Here is a 21,429-nt window from a genome sequence, read left to right on the forward strand (position 1 = left end):
AAAAAGAGGGTCAAGTATGTGAACACAATGCTACAAGTGCCCCTTTCCACCAGCTCTCCATTTCTTCTTGACTCCTTTGCCTTTCTCTGAAGCACACCTGTGTGACAGAAACTCTCAACTCCCTGAGTTTCAGCACACAGTTTGACTTTGCATTGCACTGGCAGGAAAGGAAGAGATTTACACTGGTCCCAGGTACATGACATTGACTGTGTTTTCCAGGCACAAGTAGGCCCATGGAAAAGAAACCTTCCAAGGAAACAACAAGCAGACCCCAAGGGAAATGGAGGAGCAGAGGCTTCAATTAACTCACACTGGGTGTGGCTGAACTGAATTCAGGTACTGAATATTGGCCGGGGCAGATAGAGGCTCATTTTTCAAAGACCCCTGTGCAACTGTCTTGAACTTGACTAGGAGCTTGCAATGCTTGCTCCAAGACTGTAAGCCTGATAGATATGTATTGTCAATTTGACTTTTCACGAGGTGGGGAGGAGTAAAGAAAACAAACCCATCTCTTTTTTTAGCAACTCTCCTCTGCCTTTTTCATAATTAAATTCACCATAATGACCACTGTACTAAATCTAATAAGAAGTCTGAGTTTCTGGTTTCCATTGGCAGTCATTAGCACAGCTCAATTTAGGCAACTCACTAAAGCATAAGAATAGTATTGTAAGGCAACCTTCTTGAGTCAGTAAGTAAGAAGAAAAGCTTACCTAGACAGTATTAAATCACTAAAATTGATTGCATCCTATTGCTTATGCTCTGATTCCACTGGCAGGAAGGCTCTGAGCTGGCTTATTTACACATGCACTAGTGAACTCATTCACACACAGCTGCTTTCCACCTCAGAGCAATAAAAATTAATAATAAAAATAATTAAACCTCATCAGCCTTCAAGCATTTGGAAACCCCAGAGCCCCATTGCCAGATCCTCTGAAAATGCATCAGCCTTCCCATGAGAGAGACTGGGGTTCAATTCCTGCAGGGCCTGACTGCCAGAGCTGCCATGGCGCCTGGGCGTCACACTCCAGCAACAGATGATCCCAGGCTATCGACCCCCCTGCTCTGGGTTAATTCTTTTAATTGTCTCACCACATCTTTTCCCATTAGGCTGATGTAACTTGTTTAAGCATACACAGATTGATTTATGGCAGCACTAGGGATGTTAATCTGATGCCTGCTCTCCAGTTAATGCATGCACAGTGAGAGATGCAGGACAGCAGTCTCCCATATGGGAGCTCCAGCCCTTTGCCTTGAAATCAAAGGCAGCCTCCCAGTGAGAGCAGAATTACAGCGCTCCAAGAACAGTGTTTTCTACTGCCCTTATGGGTAAAGCAAGGTCACAGCGTCCTGCTCTCAATTCTCAAGTGCCATCTTCTTTAAATATAGCAGCAATCAAGGAAATGGAAAATCTCTTTAAAAGTTCACTCTTAGGAAATTACTGGAGCCCATTGAATTCCTAAAATCTTGTCAGGAGGTAAAGAGTTCCCTTCAAATACAACATTTGTCTCCAATTAGAATCAGTTTCCTTCACAGTGTATGTTCAACATCCTTTAGCTCATTGCTGCATGTTCTCTGCATTTCCCTTTTACTCAGGGGATGGGCACAAAGTGCAGAAACCTGCACAGAGCAGCCTTCTCTTCCATACATACAGTTTAGGTCATGAAATACACAGAATATGTAATGCCTATATAAGTTGAAAAACAGAGTTCTCAACAGTACCAATAAAAATTTGTAAAGCTTTGGGAAAAAAATAGGATACCCCACGGAACCAAAGTACTTTTCCATTCTGTTGCCATGTTCACAACTAAAACAATTGGGTGCATTTAAAAAGAATTAAGTACATCTGTAGGTGCCACCACCTAACTGAAAGTCAAAGAGAACTTGCCCCATAATTTTATGTTTCTGGGACAAAAAAAAACCCCAAGGAAACAAAATCAAACAAAACTCCCACACATCAACTGTGCCAAACTGCTTAAGAAAACTGAAATTCTGCTTCTGAAACTAACCTACATAACCAAGCATTCTTTGGGATTACAACTGGGACACCAGCAGCCCCATCACATTTAGACAGCAAATCCCATGCATTTTCCCACCTCCAGGAGGGCTCAGAAAAGGAGCTCTCTCAACTGTTTATCCCAGGTAAACTGTAACTGTTTCTCCTCCTGCTACCCAGTTGGTCCTGCCTAACTACTACTACTACTACTAGGTTAGTAGTAAATAGACTTCATCTCCTTGGATTTTCACATCCTCCAGAGAGCTCTCAGTACAATTTCTAAACACAAACTTATTAGATGTGCTGTCAAATCTCACCAATTTTTATGAAGTTTATTCCACTTATGATCTACTCTTCACAGTTTGGGGAGCATAGACATGTTCAGGTTGAGACACTAACACTGATTCCATGTGCTTCCAGCCCAAGCAGGGGAGCAACAGAAGGTATTCCACTCCTGAGAGCCAGTCAGTGCAGTCCAGATTTCTAATGTTAGGCACCTCATTCTTGCAGCAACTTGTCTGAGAACAACCTTCATGCTAAGAGCAACTTACAATACCTTCAAACAAAACTAGACACAACTGTACTAGTGTCTCAACACACACCACAGCTGAGACAGCCACCATACACAGAGTGTCACCATACAATTTCAGAAGGCTTTAGGCATTCACCCATACACAGTAATAACACCTTATCACAGCAGAAAGCTTCAGGTGTCGGTCCATACAGAGTAACACCATTCCTCTTCAGAAGGCTGCAAGTAAAGAACCCTTCTTGTCCTTTAGCCCAACCTTTTATCCCCTCCTGTTGATGCACTGCACCTGTGTGCCCTCTGTTCCCTTTGGTGGTTGGTCAGTGCCCCTGGGCACCCCATGGCTCATTGCTGTCAATGCTGCTCACCTGGTCCTCACAGCTGTAGCCCATTACCACAAACTGTGTACCTGCATACCAGTACCTTCAGATGGTTCATGAATAAAAAGAAGGAAAAAAAAAAGCCTAATGTATTATTGAGTACAGACTATTATTCAACTTTATTCAAAAATACCAAAGGCTGCTTTGATAGATCTTAAAGCACCAGCAGGAGTCACTGCCCTTTGTACCTTGCAAAGAAGAGCCCCCAGCTGACAAAGGCCACATATGGACTATACACTGCTCTGGAGCTGCAGTGGAAACAGAGACTTCAGCAGATAATTCCAGTGAAAAAAAGCACCACAAAATCACTAATGCCTCTACTGACAACCTGTTCCAAGCCTTCACTCCAACTGCAGCTTCACAGTGACACCAGTGACTCCTGCCATCCCAAGACCAGCCTCAGGCTAGAAGGCTAAGAATCAGTCTTGTAACCTCCTGAGGTGGAAAGCATGATGCACCCCTGATTTCCCTTCCTAAATTTGTGTGAATACTAATCCCACACACCTATAAGGACCTTCAAGGCAGCTTCAGTCTCCACTAGCTTTATCTATGCTGTAGAAAGGAGCATTATTTTCACTTCTTTACAAGCACTTTTCAATGCTTTGAAATGCCACAGCTATTCAAAATGTTAAGGCACAGGATGAAAACTACAGAAATATAACTTCTTATGAACTAAACAGTGCATATGGGCAAGTCTGGTGGCAAACACTGCCACAGACAAACCTAACATACAGTATATGGAGATGAGTAAATAGCTATGGTTTAGATATTTAGATGCATTAGATGTACATGAGTAATTATCCAGGTTTATTTTTTCTGATTTGCTTAGGTCACATGGGAAAGTAGGACCCATGTGACCTAAGCAAACAACTTTACATTGTTTGTCTCCTTACACCAATGCCTAGTTCATACTTAGAATTTTCTCCTTCACAATAATTTTGTAGAAAGGCATTAAAAAATTGACAGATGCCTGAGCTTTTCCTGACAGTGAAATTTTACTTAAATAGTTAGAAGACATAAGCTGACTTGTATCCCGGGATATGTCACTTACAATATGTCTTTCAAACGTATATTTAATTATTTCCCAAGATATTTGCCTCCCCATTAAAGTAAAACATTCACATTCAATTCATTCTGCTTTGGACAAATGAATGTCTTTGCAGATTACCAATCCAAAATATCTGACAGGTTTTTTGATATATATTTCTTCTGTAGTCAGCATGAGGAGAATGTCCAGCATGATGGAAATGCACATTTTAACAGTCAGCAAATCAAATTGCCAATCTGACACCACTTTTAAAGCTCAAGAAACTATTTGTGAGCATGTGGAAGATGTGTTTCCTGCTATCACAGTTCTGAAAGGCTGGTAAGCAATGAGGAATTTGATTTGGACAGCAGCAAAGCCCCAAAAGTTGAGCAGAAATGAGTAGCTAGTGGAGAAGGATAAGAATCAGGAGCATTCAAACATTCTTTCAGCTCCTGTTGCCTGTAAAATTGGATCAGAAATGAACTTGAGGAATCTTGGAGCAAGGATAGGTTCTGTATGTTTACAACTGAAAAGATGAAAACCAGGATAACTTTGGGGGGAAAATATACTTTTGTGGTTGTTTGGAGAACATTTTGACAGAAATGTTCTGTCCAAAAGATTCCACAAAAGACCAGAGAAGGACATGACAGGACAAAAATGGTGAACAAGAACTAGGAAGAGAAGCAGTCATTGGGATTTCCCAGATTTTATAGCTGCTTCTTGCATCTCAAAGACCAACACCACTTGTCATCCTCGTATAGTCTGGAAATAACACAGTAAATGTTTGAAGGATATAAAGAAGAGGAAAAAGTGGTGTGGGGTGATGCACATGGTAGACATAGGCTTAGCAGGAACAAAACAGAAAAAGAAATTTCAGACTGAACATCAGGAATTTTCTTGGACAGATAAGTATTCTCTAAGAGGGAAAGTGGAAATCCCATTCACTGAGCTATTTACACATTCAAAAATTACTTTGTCATAGAGAACACCCTTTACTTTTAGAGTTGGAAGATACACCATCATTTACTAGCTTTCTTTTAATTCTAAATGAAGAACTGTCTATTACAACTATCAAGAGTATCAACTATTTCTAGAACTGACATAAGTTTAGACACAAATCCTTGAATTTCTTTTTCTCCTATTTTCCTATCTTCAGCTATTTTTCCTTTCTCTCTAAGCACTATTTCCAAAGAGTGAAGCAGCATGAAGTACGGGTGTAACATTAATTTTAAAAACCCACCCTGACCATTTTACCACTCCTCAAAGTATGACAACCATTAATAAAAAGCAGTTTTCCAATTGAACAAAGCTTTTACAGAAGTGGAAGGGCACACTTTCATGTACAGCCTCCATCCCACATTTCACCTCTACCACACAAGAACTTTTGACAGTTATAAGACACATGGTCCCTTCAGAAGGCTGTGCCTGGTGGCTAATCCTGCTAACCACAAAAGTACCAATAGTTGGAGGGGCTAAGCCAGAACTGCCAACGAGCCCAGCAGGAATCCAAAGCAGGACCAGAGGCACCAAGCCCTGCCTGGCATACCCTTGCCCAGTGCCACCTCACGGCACCATGAGCCACTGGCAGGACTCCCTCTTTCCTCTGCTTTCCAAAGCTCCTCTGTGTGCCTCGTGTGCTTCTGTCTGTACTGTGTGTCCATCTGCCTTGGCAACAAAGGTTTTAGAGCTCAACAGGAAGAGCAGGAGCCTCAGCTACTACTGACATACAGGAGTATGTTAATGGATCATGCAAAATACCTGCTGTTTTCTCAATAATTACATTCATGACAAGAACTTATTGGCTGCCATTTTACAGCCTGACCATTTTCTGCACAAAAATGCATTTGAAATTAAGTTTTTGAAAATGGACCTTACCTTCTATCTCTTCCATTTTCTTCTACCACACTTCTGAAGATTGTCACATACTTGTCAAAGTAGGTGAGCCTCTCCTATTTGGCAGAATCAGATTAGCAGGTCTTGTAATCAAAAAAGAAACACATAATTAGTTCAGTCCTAAGTGCTAAAAAGTATTGCCATATCCTGAAGAGGGCAAGCTCTCCATTGTAGACATTAAGTACTCAGGCTATTAGGAGTATTAATATTTTGCAGACCTGGAGGACTCTTAACTCTCTGACTCATTGTGTTTGGACACCTCATAGCAAAAACTTTTTCTCCTGTGAAAGAAAGTCTCCTAAGGATGCACAATTAACTCCGTTCCATTCCTGACAGCAGAGTGCATCCCAACAGTTGTTGCTTCTCTCTCTCTCTGTAAAATTGCCGTGATACAGCATCAAAAACAACTGTCATTTCAAAGCACAAGGTCTATCAATTCAGTAAGTAGCAGGACAAGCAAGAGCAGACAGTACACAAATAATTTTATCTGTTTAAATATTTATATATTTATTTTGATGTTTGGAGAGAAACCTCTCTCATTTTTCCAAAATTCCAAATGTAGATAGGTCTCCTTTTTAAGCTGAGTGTTAGAAATGTGATCAACTGGTCATACTAAACCCCACTTTACCCTTACATTCAATTTAAACTGATACCATATCAGATATAAAGGTTTGTATACTCATATATGTTATATATTTTCTAGGATTTTTTTCTGAAATCTTTAAGATCCTAAGTATTATTTCTCTTCCTGAGCCATAGGCTCTTTTAGATTCAATATTAAATTCCTTTTTATTCCCAAACAGTCATCCTGAGCTATTTTTCCTTCATCTACAGCCTCTAGAACAAAGAAAGTGGTAGAAGTCCTGGTGCAGTCATCCCTGTTCTTTACACAGATCCAAAATCTTCTCTCTATCTCCTTGATATTACGGTGGCTTTCCAAACCCGCCTGTTCTGCACTGGAGGACAAATGAAGTACATCACCTCCTCCACACTCCTCCTCTCAAACTAAATAATTGTCACATTTCTGGGCTTTGGGATAAAAGCACACAATTTTAAAAGTCATCTCTCATTTCACCTTAAAGTCCCTTCCCAAATATAATTATAAATTTCTAAGCCAAACACCAGGGAGACGTTTTTAACTTTAATTTACTGTGGGTCCATCAACTTTGACCACACTTGAAGGTACATTTTCTCCCCATTAGTTCTGTCTAGTCAAAGAAGCTCACGTAGCGATGACGCATCTCTTGCAGATAAGGGTATCCACTGATTTGATTTACTAAGGAAGCTAAATTTATTATGCAACATTTTACAAGTATAATTCTGCTTTCTCTTGATGGTAATAAATTCGATATCAACTCCCATGAGACAAGAGAACCAGTCCTTTTATTATCCACACATGACCCCCAGAGCCAGATTCCATTTTAGAGACGGGAAATGACCGTATCTCTGATTAAAAGGGAAACTTTAATCAAATAAAGTGCCTCATCAAGCGAGAGCCAAGATTCCAATACTCCTGACTGCAGCACAGCAACGATCCAAAGTCATATCTGCCCCCAACCCATTACCGCCTACCGCAACGTGATATCCATCCCAAACAGGAGGTGCATCCTTCAGCCATTTCCTCATCCTCTGGGTAGCTGCCCCTTCCATGCTCACAGTCCTGTGCAGAAACATGTTCTCAAGAAGCTAGCCCAGGGTCTGTTTGAGGAATCAGAGGAGGATGGCCTTTGTCGTGTTTAGTTTGATTTTTTCCCAACTAAATCAGTCTCACAGGTGACAATTGACTTGACTCCATGCAGCAAAGTGCAGCAGTCTTGGCTTTTAGCTCAGTACCCTTCCAGTTAGACTCTTCTATTCCTTCAGACACTTTCCTTCTATACCCTGAAATTACCTTTGGAAGCATTTAAGATAATAGCTTATTTAGAGTCCCAGGTCAAGAGCTTTATCCCGATTGTCAGTGGTTCCTTTCTGCAGTTTTACAGTGACAACGGTAACAATGACAATATGGATGTCTAGAACTATTGTTATTTTAAATATTCTCTAAGGTTCCACTTCTGTGTAAGCACAATTGGATCTGTACGCCTCTCCATGCAGGGATCTATCTTTAAGTGTTTCTGGCCATCTAGAATGTTTTCCCGCAACAGAGCAAGATACAGCAACTGACAGATAAATCATATCCCTTTCAGCTGTGGAAGCCCAGCTACGCAAGCAAATGAAGTTGCCCAAATTCCACATCCACTCAGGAACCGCTCAACTGAGAGATGGGATTAGTTCATACAGCCTTCGGCAGAGATCCGCCTTGGATCAGCCCACATGTCCTTTCTGCTACGGGAGTACAGATGCGCTGCTTTGTGCTGAGGAGTACTTCTCAATACCAAAGCCTCTGCACCGGGTCAGGCCCCTTGCCCCGCAGCTCTTCCAGCTGCCGCACTGACCCGGCAAAATGCGGGCAGTGTGTAACACAATAGCACATGAGGATTATTTCCCTGGCGTTTGTCCGAGTGTCAGAAACACGCTCGCACGCAGGAAGACAGTTATTGTATTGCTCTCTGATTTCCAATGAAGCTTCCGTGGTCTCACGCCCGCCGTGAGGTAGGGGGCTCAGGCCGGCCCTGCCAGCCCCGTTTCCATTAGCTCAAGTCTCCCCGAGCGCCCCTACACCCTGCCGTCGAGGGCGGACCCGCGCCGCGTGTTGGAGAACAGCCCCGAGCAGGTCTCGGGTTAGACGGCGGCAGCGCAGCGGCAGAGCCCGCAATCGCCGGCATCCGCAGGCGAGCCGGGCGCCGCCAAGGCAGCGGGGGCGCAGGGCTGAGAGGACACGGGACCGCTGCCCGCAGCACCGGCGGGCGCACGTCGCCCGGCCCAGGGGGAAGCAAAGGAGAGCTCCGGGAGGCTGCCGGGGAGCCGGGCTCACTACCAGGGATGCCCGGGCGTCCGGGGCCGGCCGCGCCGTCGAGCCACCGCCTCGGGGGCGGTGCCGCATCCCCACCGCCCCCCCAGGCACACCTCCGGGGCGGAGAGCCCCGGCGGCACCCCCGCCCCGCAGCCCCCTTACCGCGGCGGGCAGGGCTGCCGTCCCCGGCGCGGTGCAGCGGGCGGGGCGGGGCGGGGCGCGGAGTGCGGGCGGGCGGGCGAGCGAGCGGCGGGGCCGGCGCGGTGGCGGGTGGGGTTTCCGTGCGCGGCGCTTATTAGTGTGGTGATGGAGGACCGGCCCCTCGGAGCCGCCTGGCAGCGGCGGCGCGGGCTGACGGCAGCCGCCCGGAGGTGAGCGGCGGCGGCTCGGGCGGCCGAGGCGGCGGGGCCGCCCCCGCCGTGCCCCATGCGGGCGGCGGGGCGGCGGCTGCGCTGAGGGCGATGTCGGAGGCGGGGGGCGCGGGCCGGGCTCGGGCCGCCGTGGAGCGGCTCTCGGAGGCGGTGGGCGAGCGGCGGCGGCGGCTGGGCACCGCCATGGGGGAGGCACGGCGGCAGCGGCGGCTGCTGCTGATGGTGGTGTGCGTGGCGCTGCTGCTGGACAACATGCTCTACATGGTTATCGTGCCCATCATCCCCGACTACATCGCGGCTATGCGCGGCGGCGGGGGCACCGCCGGCCCGTCCGCGCCCGCGGGGGGCAACGGGAGCGGCGGCGGCAACCGGAGCCTTCTGCCTGCGCGGTACCCGCCGGCCACGGGGACCAACGAGGACGTGCAGATCGGGGTGCTGTTCGCCTCCAAAGCCATGCTGCAGCTGCTGGTGAATCCCCTCAGCGGCACACTCATCGACCGCGTGGGCTATGAGGCACCGCTGCTGGCCGGGCTGGCCGTCCTGTTCCTCTCCACCGCCACCTTCGCCTTCGCCGAGAACTACGCGACGCTGTTCGTGGCGCGCAGTCTGCAGGGGCTGGGCTCTGCCTTTGCAGACACGGCCGGCATCGCCCTCATCGCTGACCGCTACGCCGAGGAGCCGGCGCGGAGCCGCGCCCTGGGCACGGCGCTGGCCTGCATCTCCTTCGGCAGCCTGGCCGCCCCCCCCTTCGGCGGCGTCCTCTACGAGTTCGCGGGCAAGCGGGTGCCCTTCCTGGTGCTGGCCTGCGTCTGCCTCCTCGACGGGCTGATGCTGCTGGTCCTGGCGCCGCCCGGTGGCACCGGGGCACGGGCCAACATGCCTGTGGGCACCCCCATACACCGCCTCATGATTGACCCCTACATTGCCGTGGTGGCAGGGGCCCTGGCCACCTGCAACATCCCCCTGGCCTTCCTGGAGCCCACCATCGCCAACTGGATGAAGGATTCCATGGGGGCCAGCGAGTGGGAGGTGGGCCTCACCTGGCTGCCCGCCTTCTTCCCCCACGTGCTGGGTGTCTACGTCACCGTCCAGCTGGCTGCTGCGTACCCACACCTGCAGTGGTTTTACGGGGCCCTGGGCATGGCCATCATCGGTGCCAGCTCCTGCCTGGTGCCCGCCTGCAGGAATTTCGGGCAGGTCATCATTCCCCTCTGTGGCATCTGCTTCGGCATCGCCCTGGTGGACACAGCCCTGCTGCCCACCCTGGCTTTCCTGGTGGACGTGCGACACGTCTCTGTCTATGGCAGTGTCTATGCCATTGCAGACATCTCCTACTGTGTGGCATATGCCCTGGGGCCCATCGTGGCCGGCCAGATTGTGCACACCATGGGCTTTGCGCAGCTCAACCTGGGCATGGGGCTTGCCAACGTGCTTTATGCCCCTGTCCTTCTCTTCCTCAAAAATGTCTGCCAAATGAAACCTTCTCATTCGGAGAGGAACATCCTCCTTGAAGAAGGACCTAAGGGACTCTATGACACCATCAAAATGGAGGAGCGCAAAGGCATGGGCAAAAGCCTCCAGCCAGCGGGCGAGATGGATGAGAACGCCATGGGTTCTTACCACAGAGACCTGAAAGGGGTGTCTGAGGAGGACTCATCCGACTATGAGTACAGTTAGGTTCCCCCATGAGGCCCAGACCCAGGAGCAAGGAGAGACCTGTGGGAGAGAGGCAAAGCGGGGGGAGGAAAATGTTACTGCATTATGTTTCTGTACTGACGTGCAATATCTACAGTTTAACCTTTGTCATGATGTAATGGCTTTCTTCTAGAATTACTTTGAATCGGTATTTCCCTCAGCAAAGTGGAGGGGGTAGGAAATGGGAGATAATACTGAAAAAATTATTGGAGTAAATATTAGCAGAATCTGAGGGGATCGTTCAAAAAAAATGCCAAAAAGAAAACAAAAAACCCAACAGCTTTATAGCTGGGGTATAATTGTGCAGTGTTCTCAAACTGAAACTGTGTGTGACATACTGTATATCTCTGTAAAAATTACAAGAAAAGCAAAAAAGTATGTGTAAAATTTCAAATTGTGTATTCAGGGACTTAGTAAATCTTGTGTACATATACTCAGACTTTCCGTTGGTTTCCTATATTTAAGAAGAGCAACAGCTGTCTCATTTCATTCTTCCCTGGGAATAAACTGAAGTATTGTACCTTTTTTTTCTCTCTTGTGCTGCTCTCTGGTAAGTGCAATATGCTGTATTATGTTGAAGTCCAAGTTACAAGAATAATATGATCTGAATAAACAGAATTGAAGGAGATTGATTGTCTTTTGTTTTGTTTTTGAGGGCTCCTTGAGGGAGGGAGCTGGTTGTGCACAGTGTAACCCCTAAAGTAACAATTTCCTAGAGCATAATTCTCACTTGCTACCAAAATGGCACAGGAGAAAACCCCAGTACAAAAACCCCAGTACAAAAACCCCAGCCTGCTACTGCTTGTTTAAGAACAGCTCCTTGAATTCTCATGTGAATTCAATTTTAATTCCCCACAATAATGAATTTCAATTTTCTAATATTTCAAAAATTACGTCACCAGCAGTTAGAGGTACAATACTGGAAGGTGCCTTTCTCAGTGCTAAATGCTGCCCGAATTAAAAAGCACTCACCTCAGTGACTCGATAGGGATTAAACAAAAACAAAAGATGGGTGAAACGCTTAATTCAAACATTTGCAAAGAGTGGAAACCTTCGATCCATTCACAAGGGAACAAGACTGCATAATTTGCCCTATAAATTTCTCTTAATATAAAATAAAATCGTTTATTTTAATTCTTAACCCAATAGGAAACAAAAATAATTATTGATAATCGCAAGAGGGGTGAAAAGACATTTACAAGCGGCCATAGCACCTATTAAAGGGCTGCCACCCGTCCCTGGGGATCGGGGCGCCGCGGAGCAGCGGCGGCTCGGTTCCGCCGAGCTGAGCGGGACGCACGGCTCCGCAACTCCCGCCGGGGCGGTCGAGTCGCTGCTCAGGCGGCGCAAAACTCATGAAGACAGCGGGATGGCGCTTTGGCACGGGGGTTCGGCGAAAGAGCAGTGGCCACCGTGGCGGGAGGTGAGACCTGCTTCCCTAAACCGCAGCCGCTTCCTTGTGATAAGCGGCAAAAGCGGAGCCTCTCCCAGGCTGCCGCCCCGGGCCGCTGCTGCTGCCGGCTCCAAGGCAGCGTCTGCAGAACCCGGGCCCCTCCCCGGACCGCTGCCGCTCCGTCGCGGCTTCCACCCCTCCTGGCCGTGGTGCCGGCAGCCACCGGGAGCGCCGGTCGCCCGTTCGGCCACCGAGCTTTCAGGAGCCGCAGATGCCCCACGGCGACACTTCTAGACACTGGCGACAATCCCTGCGGCAACGCCGGTCTGCGAGCACAGCAGCCCCTCGGGGCTGCCCTTGCCGCTGCCGAGGCTGACCCCGACGACCGTAAGAGCTCCGGCGAGCCCGGCTGTCCCCGCCCGCCCTCGGGGACACGGTCGGCACTGGGCGCAGCAGCCGCAGGGCACAGCGGATGGGCAGCAGCGCCTGTTGCGCGCAGCGGGAGGGGCGGTGGGGCAGGGCAGGGCCGGGCCGGGCGGGGCGGGGAGGAGCCAGCGGCGGCGGAGTTGAGCCGCCCTCCGCACGCCCCCACCCAGAGAGGACCTGGCCGCGGAGGAGGCGGCGGTACCTTGGACAGAGCCGCCGCGACTCGCAGAGCCCGCCCGGCGGCCGCTCCGGAGCTCCCCGACGAGCAGGTAGGGGCGGGCGGGCTGTGCGCCCCGCGCCTGCCGCTGCCCCGACGGCGCGGCTGCGGGAGAGCCTGGGGCCGGGGAGAGCGGGAGCGGGGCCGGCCGGTCCCGCGGAGCGGAGCCCAGCGAGCTCCCTTCGCCAAACCCGGCGGGTTAGGCGGCACCCACGGGGCCGCCCGTTTTGCCACCGCCCGAGCGTCCCGCCGCGACGGGCGGTTCGGGAGGGAAAGGGCTCCTTCGGGGCTGAGGCTTGGGAAGGTCTCGGGACGTGCCGGCAGCCTCCGGCGGAGCGTGAGCGCTCCCCGACCGCTCCGGCGCTGCCACGGCCCGCAGGGAGCTCACGGCCGGCGACAGGGCGGCTCCTGGCTCCGCTCGCAATGTCCACTGCCGCGGCAGTGCGCGCTTCACACGTGTACCCCTGACAACGCATTCATTCCTCTTAACTTCACGCATAGGTTCCTGAGAACTTTAAAGCTTATCCTCCTGATAACCCAGAGTGAGGATGAATGGATGGGGACTGAATGTATTGCCCCAACAACACCATATACTGCAAGCTGCCTCCCGAGTCCATCGTGTCAGGAGAACTCAAGTATAAATAAGCACATGGGCTTATTTTAGTCCTCCTCTGCTATCTGCTAACGGAGAGATCAGTGCCTTTTGTTAAGGATTTGAGTTGCTCCTTTGAGCTGTGGGGAAGGCCACCCAGCTCCCCAGCTTGCTGTGACTCGCAGCCACTGTGCTAAGCCGCTCACCCTGGCCCTCCAGCTAAGCCAGCCGTAAATAAAAACAGCTAGGATTATTTTTTTTTCTTTTTTTGCCTAATAACTTTGACAATGTACCTCACAGCTTTCTAGAGAGCAACTTTGAAATCATCTTGAATTTCTGCAGGATTTTCTCCTGTGTCAGTTTTCTTGTCCTTTATTAAGCAAATACAGGATTGGGTGTGATGCTAAGCTGTCAGCACTTGAACCAGAGACAAAGCCTCCGTTCATCCCCGCAACAGAGAAAAGCACAGTTCAGGCTACCACCTCCAAACTCTTTATCACACTGTTTTTACAGATATGCAGGGCTGTTAGTAGTAGCACTTCCCAGAGACACTGAGCCAATAGAGACTTTTAGTCAGCATGACACCATATTGCAGTTTGACAAAAAAGCATAATGAAAGAAAGAACAAAATTCCTAGCAAAAAGAATACCAGCAGGATTTTTCCTTTAAGGGAGTACAGTTTGAGGGGCTCTAAAGACAAAATGGCTGCTCTGTATTCTGAATGTAGGTAGGGGGCTGAGGCCAGCCCATAAACATCTGGGCAAGCCAACAGTCTGCCAAGAGTTACAGGATGTGCATTATTTGAGTGCTTTGAACCTGTGTTTTAGGAATAGAGTGCATGGCTAAGTGATGAGCCCTGTGCAGCACACGAGGGAGAGCGGAGCAGTACAGAGAGTTAATGTGGCCTTTCCTTGAGGGACATTATCTCTCACCTGGGTTGAAATTGTACACAGATGACAAATCAACACAAGTTTGCTGTGTGGCTCATTGCAGGGCCCCAGGGACATCTCTCAACCTTATACAACCTATTTCACAGCACATGGCCCCACTGACAGCCAGTGCAGGACAGGATCAACACAAGGTGTCAGTGACCACATACACATTGGCAGAGCCATGCTGAAGCTGCAAGGCTGCAAAAGCCAAGCTAATTCCTCAGTAGAGGAATAATCCACAGCCATCTCTGCCTATTGCTAAACAAAACTCTTCAACTCACTTTCATGCACTGTAGAGTATAATCCAAATTGCTCTTAAAAGCTGTTGTAGAAATAATTTCAGTGCCCTGAATGTAATAGTTCCAAAGATTACAGAAAAGTATTATTTTCTATATAGTCAACACATGTTGTCTTTTATATTTTGCATACACATGGTGCAAAGTAATTAAAAGAAAACCAAAAAACCTCTAATCCATCAAGATCTGACTGAACACAAAAAATTCCCTCTGCTTTAGCTGTACTTATGTACTGTCATAATTGAAGGACAATCACTTGGTGCAGTCACTAGTATATCAGAAGAAATATGCATGTCAGCCTATCCCTGAACAGAAAAAGAGTGAAGAAGCATCTTTAGAAGTGAAACCAGGATAAGCACAGTACGAGAGAGACACGAGTGGAAGTACTTGTTCTGTCACAGATTACTTCTGTGACTTTTAGCAGGTTAAGCCATCTCCCTGGATAAGTATATGCTATTTGAAAGACTGCTCTAAAAAACAGCTCAAACCCAGGGTACAGCCCCCTGTCAGTCCTCCCACAGCCTTCACAGGCAGGCTCACAGGGTCCCCCAGACCCATGCCTCAAAGCACTGGTACCCTGTGAGATTCTAGTCTGCAGAGGGAAAAGGCACATCTCCATCAAGCTCCTTTTTACATCTTCTAGCACAGCACCTCACTGTACCCATGGAGCAATGCCATGAAAAATACATTTAAAGGCTGTGGTGCTTTCATATAAAATGGTAAGGGGAAGAAATATAAGATTCTAATATAGAAAACTGCACCATTACTATTACCTGTGTCAACATAAGTACATTCAAAGAAAAGTCCCCTCTTTCCTCCAGCTAACATATAACGGTAACACAAAGCACGCAGATTATGCCACAATAAATTACAAAGTAAATTACAGTGACAAAATAAACCATGCTGAGAAGGGACCTTTTATGAGCATCAGATAGTTCTGAATAAATAAATTTATAGCAAAACGAGACAAACAGAATGTCAGAGCAATCTCCACAGGGCTCAGTTTAGCTACTTTGAATCTTGTACTTCTATTTCTTGTCAGGTTTGCATTCTGAAGCTTCTGTGTGTGTTTGCACAGGGAATACTCCCCTTGTACATTTTGGTTATAAATAATGGGTACTGACAGGACTTTAAATCTTTTCTATTTCCAGAACTGAGGCATCAGGCTCCCTAAGTGCCCCCAGGTGACTTCAATTTCTGTCCTCAACGAAAGATACCAAAAGAAATGCAGGAATGCCTGACTTAGAAAAAAACATGCAGAAGAACAAGAAAGATACATGCAGTAAAGATGAAAGAGTAAGTAACTCTTCCTGGGAAAACAAAAAGGAAAACAATGACTTAACAACTTTTAATTCTGTAAATTAATATCATAATTGTAACCCAAGCTCTGTTCTAGAGCCAATTTCTTCATTTCAGCGAACACCAGTTATCCTGCAACAGTTTATAGCCAGAAACCTTGATCTAACACTAGTGCTTCTCATATCCAAATAAACTCTTTCTCCCAACATCCTCTGAAAAATTACTGAATTAAATTAAATATTATTATACAACAAATATTTTTATAGTGCAAAGTCAGAGATGGCATGAAATTATTCATGCTAGTACAGCACTATCAAGCTATCATATATGATTAATTTTCACACTGGTTTAGAAGGTGTTGGGTGTGCATGCCTGTCAATAGTCAGCCTCCAGGGTTTTTTCCTAAGCAGAGTCATGAACTGCACAGGAACTTTACCCAGAAAGATAGGGCCAAAGCCAGGTATCAAAAAGAAATACTAGTTAGCACATCTATTTCCAATGACCAAGAAATCAATGACAGAAGAAATATGTCTTGACTAAACACAGCTTGGAACTGAAGAATTGCCATTCTTTTATTTCTGGGTGTATTATAGGCTAAATTGGATTTGCATTTCCATGAATAACAGGTAATCCTATGACAGTTTTCATGAGTATCTAAAATCTTTGGTTTCTAGATAGGGAACATAATGCATTTCTGTGGATGTCAAAAGGCAGAGCTGGTACTTGAGTCAGAGGACACCCAGTCCCTGCCAGCTGTTCAGAGCACTTCCTCTACACCCTCCCTCCCTGCATGCACTGGACTAACTCTGAGCAGCAGGTGGGACAGGTAACTGCTAATCCTTTTTTCCACCCAAAATCACACTGCAATCCTACTAAAATGAACGTCCATTACAGCAAGAACTAGCAAAAAAATCTGAACATTGCCTACTTCAGGAGATGGGCAAAAATCAAATTAGAAAAACAAAGCCTCCAAAAGTTTATGGCCTACACTAATCACTAATGGACAAGCATAGCTGCATTAGATTGACTGTTTCTCAACTAGGCAACTCCCTCCCTGAGGAACCACAATTAGAGCATCACAGCCTCTTGCAACTTCCCAGTCTTCCATGAATTACGTCCTTGCTTTGTTTTCCCACTGCCCCCAAAATTGCTTATTGGTGATGGAGAGAGAGATGGGGAGACTGAAAGCTGCTCAGAATCCAAACTGATTGTGAACTACATATGCTTATAAACTATTCTAGGAAGGCTAGTAATTTTTTACCACAATGATTGGGTTAATAACCACAGAAACAAACTTATACATTTTACAACATCTCTTACTTGCAGAAGTCTTGATGTACTTTTCTTTTCCGGTAGGTCTTGATTTAATCTTCAGTTAGTCTTGATTTATTCCTCAAAGTTCTGTCTGTTCTTGCCAAGGCATGCTGATGATCAAATTTCTTATGCTAACCAGGTCCAAAGTCCATCATCTGTCTTGTGTGTCCCCGTATCTCCCTCTTCTCTTTTCAACCAAAACCACTCCTTTTATGGCCTTATTAATTAATCTCTGCACACATTGAAACAAGCAAGGTATCACAATTAATACAATTATTACGTAAATCATCACGTATATACCCATCTTAAAAAGAATCTTTTAGCTAAAAACCTTAGCCACTAAAGGCTCAGGCTTGATCTTTATAAACTAAAAACTTTCCTGATGGCAGCTGCAGGGGGGACATGACTGGATTTAGAAAGATTGCAAGAAGTGCAATTGCACCAAAAGGTTTGATTCTTATACACGAGGTGATAGGGAGAAACATTTTTAAAGTTTTAGACTGAATTTTTTCCATGTATTTAAAATTAACACAAAAAATCCATTTTCACAGAACCCAGGGCTCTAATTCTTGGGGTTCCAAGGGTGCTTCAGGAGGTAAAGGCGTCAAATTTCATTTGATTGGATTTGCTTTACATTTTTTTTTGTGTAAATATTAGTATAAAGTTCTGGAGGAGCTATATTCCCCCTTAATTTTTTTTGTTTTTTAATAGCATATGTGTTTCTTATTATGAAGGCAATATAAAAGTAAAACAATAAACATAAAAGTAAAAACAATGAACTTATACTAAGTAAAAAATAAATCAGATAATATATACAGTTAGCAGCACATGAGAAATAGAACATGGTAAATAGTGATTAAATAATGATTTAAAATAATACACTATCAATTTCTTAAATATTGTACTATTACTTAGACTCTGTAGTAATTGGCAAGCTTCATTTTTAAAGTTAGGGCTTGGAGGGTAAGCCCTCCAAGTTCACTTTAAAAAGAGGTTTAGCCATTTTAGGTCCAAATTTGGCAAGTCAGAATGATTTGAGTATAGTCTTGATGTAGAAAACACTTGGTTTTATTGGTTTATTTCTCTATTAGTTAAGGCTAGGACTTGGCCAGGGTCCAGGCTTTAACTCTTTAATATATTTTAAAATCCTCTTTAATATATTTTAAAAACCTCTTAGTAATAGTAGTGAGAAAAATAATATATGTCTTATAAATAGCTATACAACAATATGTGAAGGTTTGTAAATCAGCTGGCATTGGCATTTTTTCTTTAGCTAAATAGTAGTAAAACAAAGCATTAAACAGATCAGAACTGATAGCAGTCATAATATGAAATTTTTACTTATTCTTCATTACTACTTATAAAAATAAAATAGCAAAAGTTGTTCTTCTTTCTATAATGAAATAGCTGTATCTCATAATTTAAATTAGCAAATGTTGACTAAATTCATTTAGGCTTTATGTTATTCACTTGTATAGTAAAGAAATTATATCTTATAATTTAAACAGGTATACTTCAACAAAATTTAAAATTAATGTCACTAAAAATTAACTTCAGTAAAACATAACAAAAATATGCTTAGAAGAAGTTAAAGTTAACATTACTGAGACTAAACAAAAATTAATCTTAACAAGAATTAACTTATTTAAACTCTATCAATTTTAAAAAGTTACTGAAAATTTGTCATTTACCTTGATGTTTAACTGTTATATGACATCTGTTCTGAAGAATTTATAATAAAATGACCTCACTGAAACTATGGAGTAAAAAGCAAGCACTTAATAAAGCTGACAGTGGAGTTTTATGTACTAGTTCTAGTTAAGTCTCAAATAACTACTACAAATAGTTGTAAGTTTGAACAAAAGTTCAAAGTTTGTCTTGAATGTGATCTAAAGAATCTTGAATTTACGACTTACCTAATTACTCTCAGTGAACTATGCAGTTTTGCTGTGTTATTAATATGTAGGAAGACACCACTTTCACACAAACACCTTTGAATTTTTCTAGTAACAAACCTGTTAAAAATCACAAATCACAAGTTACTAAAATTAGAAGGTAAATGTTAATAGAGTTGGGATAGTATGCAGCATCAGCTGGTATTTTGATGTGCTATAACTTCAGCATGCTGTGCAGGTTAAACCATGCTGGCTGGTGCCAGGCAGTGGGGGACACACCCCCTGCAGCAGCATTTAAAGATTGCTTGTATGATAGATTTAAGTTTGGCATAATAAAGGTAATGGGATATAAACATTGAAGGCTAAAACAATAAAAAAATAGTTATATAATTCTAAATAGCTGTACAGAAAAATTCACAAGAAAATACATTGTTAAAAAGGCAAGTAACTGGAAATATAACTGGTTTGACTAAGGTAAGGTGTCCCTCAGGGCTTTAGGTCTGTATCAAGTGTCGCCTTTGATAGCTGGCCTGCTCCTTCCAATGCTTGAAAGCAGCTGGGGCACTTCAGCCAGAGACCATTGTGGAGGATTTCAAAGGTCCTAATGACTCATATACAAAATTTGAATGCATAAAAATTCCCCACTGTGTCAACACATCCCTCCCCCACAAAACCAGGGGGTCAGAGAGCCCAAAAGGTTTAACTCTGACAATCTGCCCATCAGGCCCTGCAATGTGCACCAAGTGTTGTCTTTGCAAGCTTTGACTATTCCCACCCACGCCCGAGAGCACTCGAGGCACAGACAGTAATGGCCAATCACTGGGCCATTCCCTCTTTGACAAAAGTCACATCTGCTCCAGTACCAAGGAGTCCTGTTAAAATTATATCCCTGCCTTTCAGAGTCACTTTGCATTGGCACGTGGGACACTGAGGTGTGATATGTTGTGTCCAAAAAGTCTGCAGGACCCCTGTGGAACCAAACCCCCCTCCCTGCTGTTCAGCTATTGGGGGTGCAGGTAGGGGTGCTGCCAGGAAAAGTACAAGTTGGGCTATATGGCTCCTGGCCAGAACCACACAGGGCAGCTGGGGGGTCCAAGCCATGATGTTAATTTCCCCAAGGGAGTCAGAGTCAATAGCCCCAGGGAGAACAAACAACCCTGTTATCCAGGTGCATGATCTGCCTATGATCAAAGCATGCATATGCTGTTCCAGTGGTCAGAAAACTCCTGTGGGAAGCAAATGAACAGATGAATCTAGTAATGTTACTGTGATATTGTTTGATATGTCCAGTCCTGTGCTGCCTGGGGTGGCTGCACACAGGTCAGTGACTGTTGTCCAGCGGGCAGGTCTGTTGGAAGTTGGCAGCTGCTCCTGGTTGCTGTGTCAGCTGTGGGATTTGTGTTGTTGTGCAGTGCTGCTCTGCACTCCAAGATGAGTTCCCCTGTAAAAGCTGGCAATTCTGGTGAAACTTAGAGCGGCACAGACTAGCAAAGTGAGGGCCTTTCCAACAGTGAGGGTATATACCTGGGGCTTTGGGTTTCTGGGCTTTTTGGCAGTCTCTTTTAATGTGTCCAGACTCCCCACAGCCAAAACAAACCAGCTGTTTTCCAGGGGTTAATTTCAGGACAGCAAAACCATCCGCTATGCCTTGCCGCATGACTTGATGGGTGATTGCCGTGGTGTGTTGTGCTGTTCCCAGGTGGTTGCATGCTTGTATCATTTGGAGTAAAGTGGGCTCAGGTTCAGAAGGCAAAGATTTCAAAAGGTGACTACAATCCTCATTGGCATTTTCTGTGGCCAGTTTGAGTATAACTTCTCTTGCTTCTCTTGCTCCAGTGTTTGTTTTAATCTGTCCACAAACTGCATATAGGGCTCTTGTGGACCTTGTTTGATATTTATGAAGGACTGTTTAGGGGTTTTTTGCATCAGGAACCTTAAGAAAGGCCAAACAAGCTGCATTTGTGATACCCTCTAGGGCTTCTCTTGGTGAGGCAGCTTGGCCCAAATGCAGTTCTCTCACTGTCAGGATCAGTTCCAGGGGCTCACCAATTGCAGCCAGATAGGCTGTTCCTTCTCACTCAGAGCACCAGTTGTCAGCAATGGGGAGACTGAGAGCTGGTCAGAATCCAAATTGATTGTGGACTACATATGCTTATATACTACTCTAGGATGGCTAATAGTTTTTTACTACAATGATTGGCTTAATCATCACATAAACAAACTTATACATTTTACAACATCTCTTACGTGCAGAAGTCTTGATGTAATTATCTTTTTTGGTAGG

At 45.6% G+C, this 21,429-nt stretch overlaps 2 protein-coding genes across 2 annotated transcripts in view; both read left to right on the forward strand.

The window, feature by feature from the left end:
* Positions 1-9,176: 9,176 nt before the first annotated feature.
* Positions 9,177-11,409, forward strand: SLC18A3 (solute carrier family 18 member A3). The gene has a single exon (XM_066554584.1). It carries the CDS (start codon positions 9,177-9,179, stop codon positions 10,761-10,763), a length of 1,587 nt encoding a protein of 528 aa, XP_066410681.1. The 3' UTR covers positions 10,764-11,409.
* A 1,346-nt stretch (positions 11,410-12,755) lies between these two features.
* The window catches only part of CHAT (choline O-acetyltransferase), a 38,342-nt gene continuing 29,668 nt past the window's right edge, over positions 12,756-21,429 (forward strand). Inside the window, exons 1-2 of the mRNA XM_066555047.1 lie at positions 12,756-12,869; positions 15,789-15,933. Of these exons, the coding sequence (XP_066411144.1) occupies positions 15,871-15,933 (63 nt within the window). The 5' untranslated portion in view covers positions 12,756-12,869; positions 15,789-15,870. The remainder of the gene's footprint in view (positions 12,870-15,788; positions 15,934-21,429) is intronic.

Source organism: Molothrus aeneus, chromosome 8, assembly GCF_037042795.1.
Source record: "Molothrus aeneus isolate 106 chromosome 8, BPBGC_Maene_1.0, whole genome shotgun sequence".
In the NCBI taxonomy this organism is placed as follows: Eukaryota; Metazoa; Chordata; class Aves; order Passeriformes; family Icteridae; genus Molothrus; species Molothrus aeneus.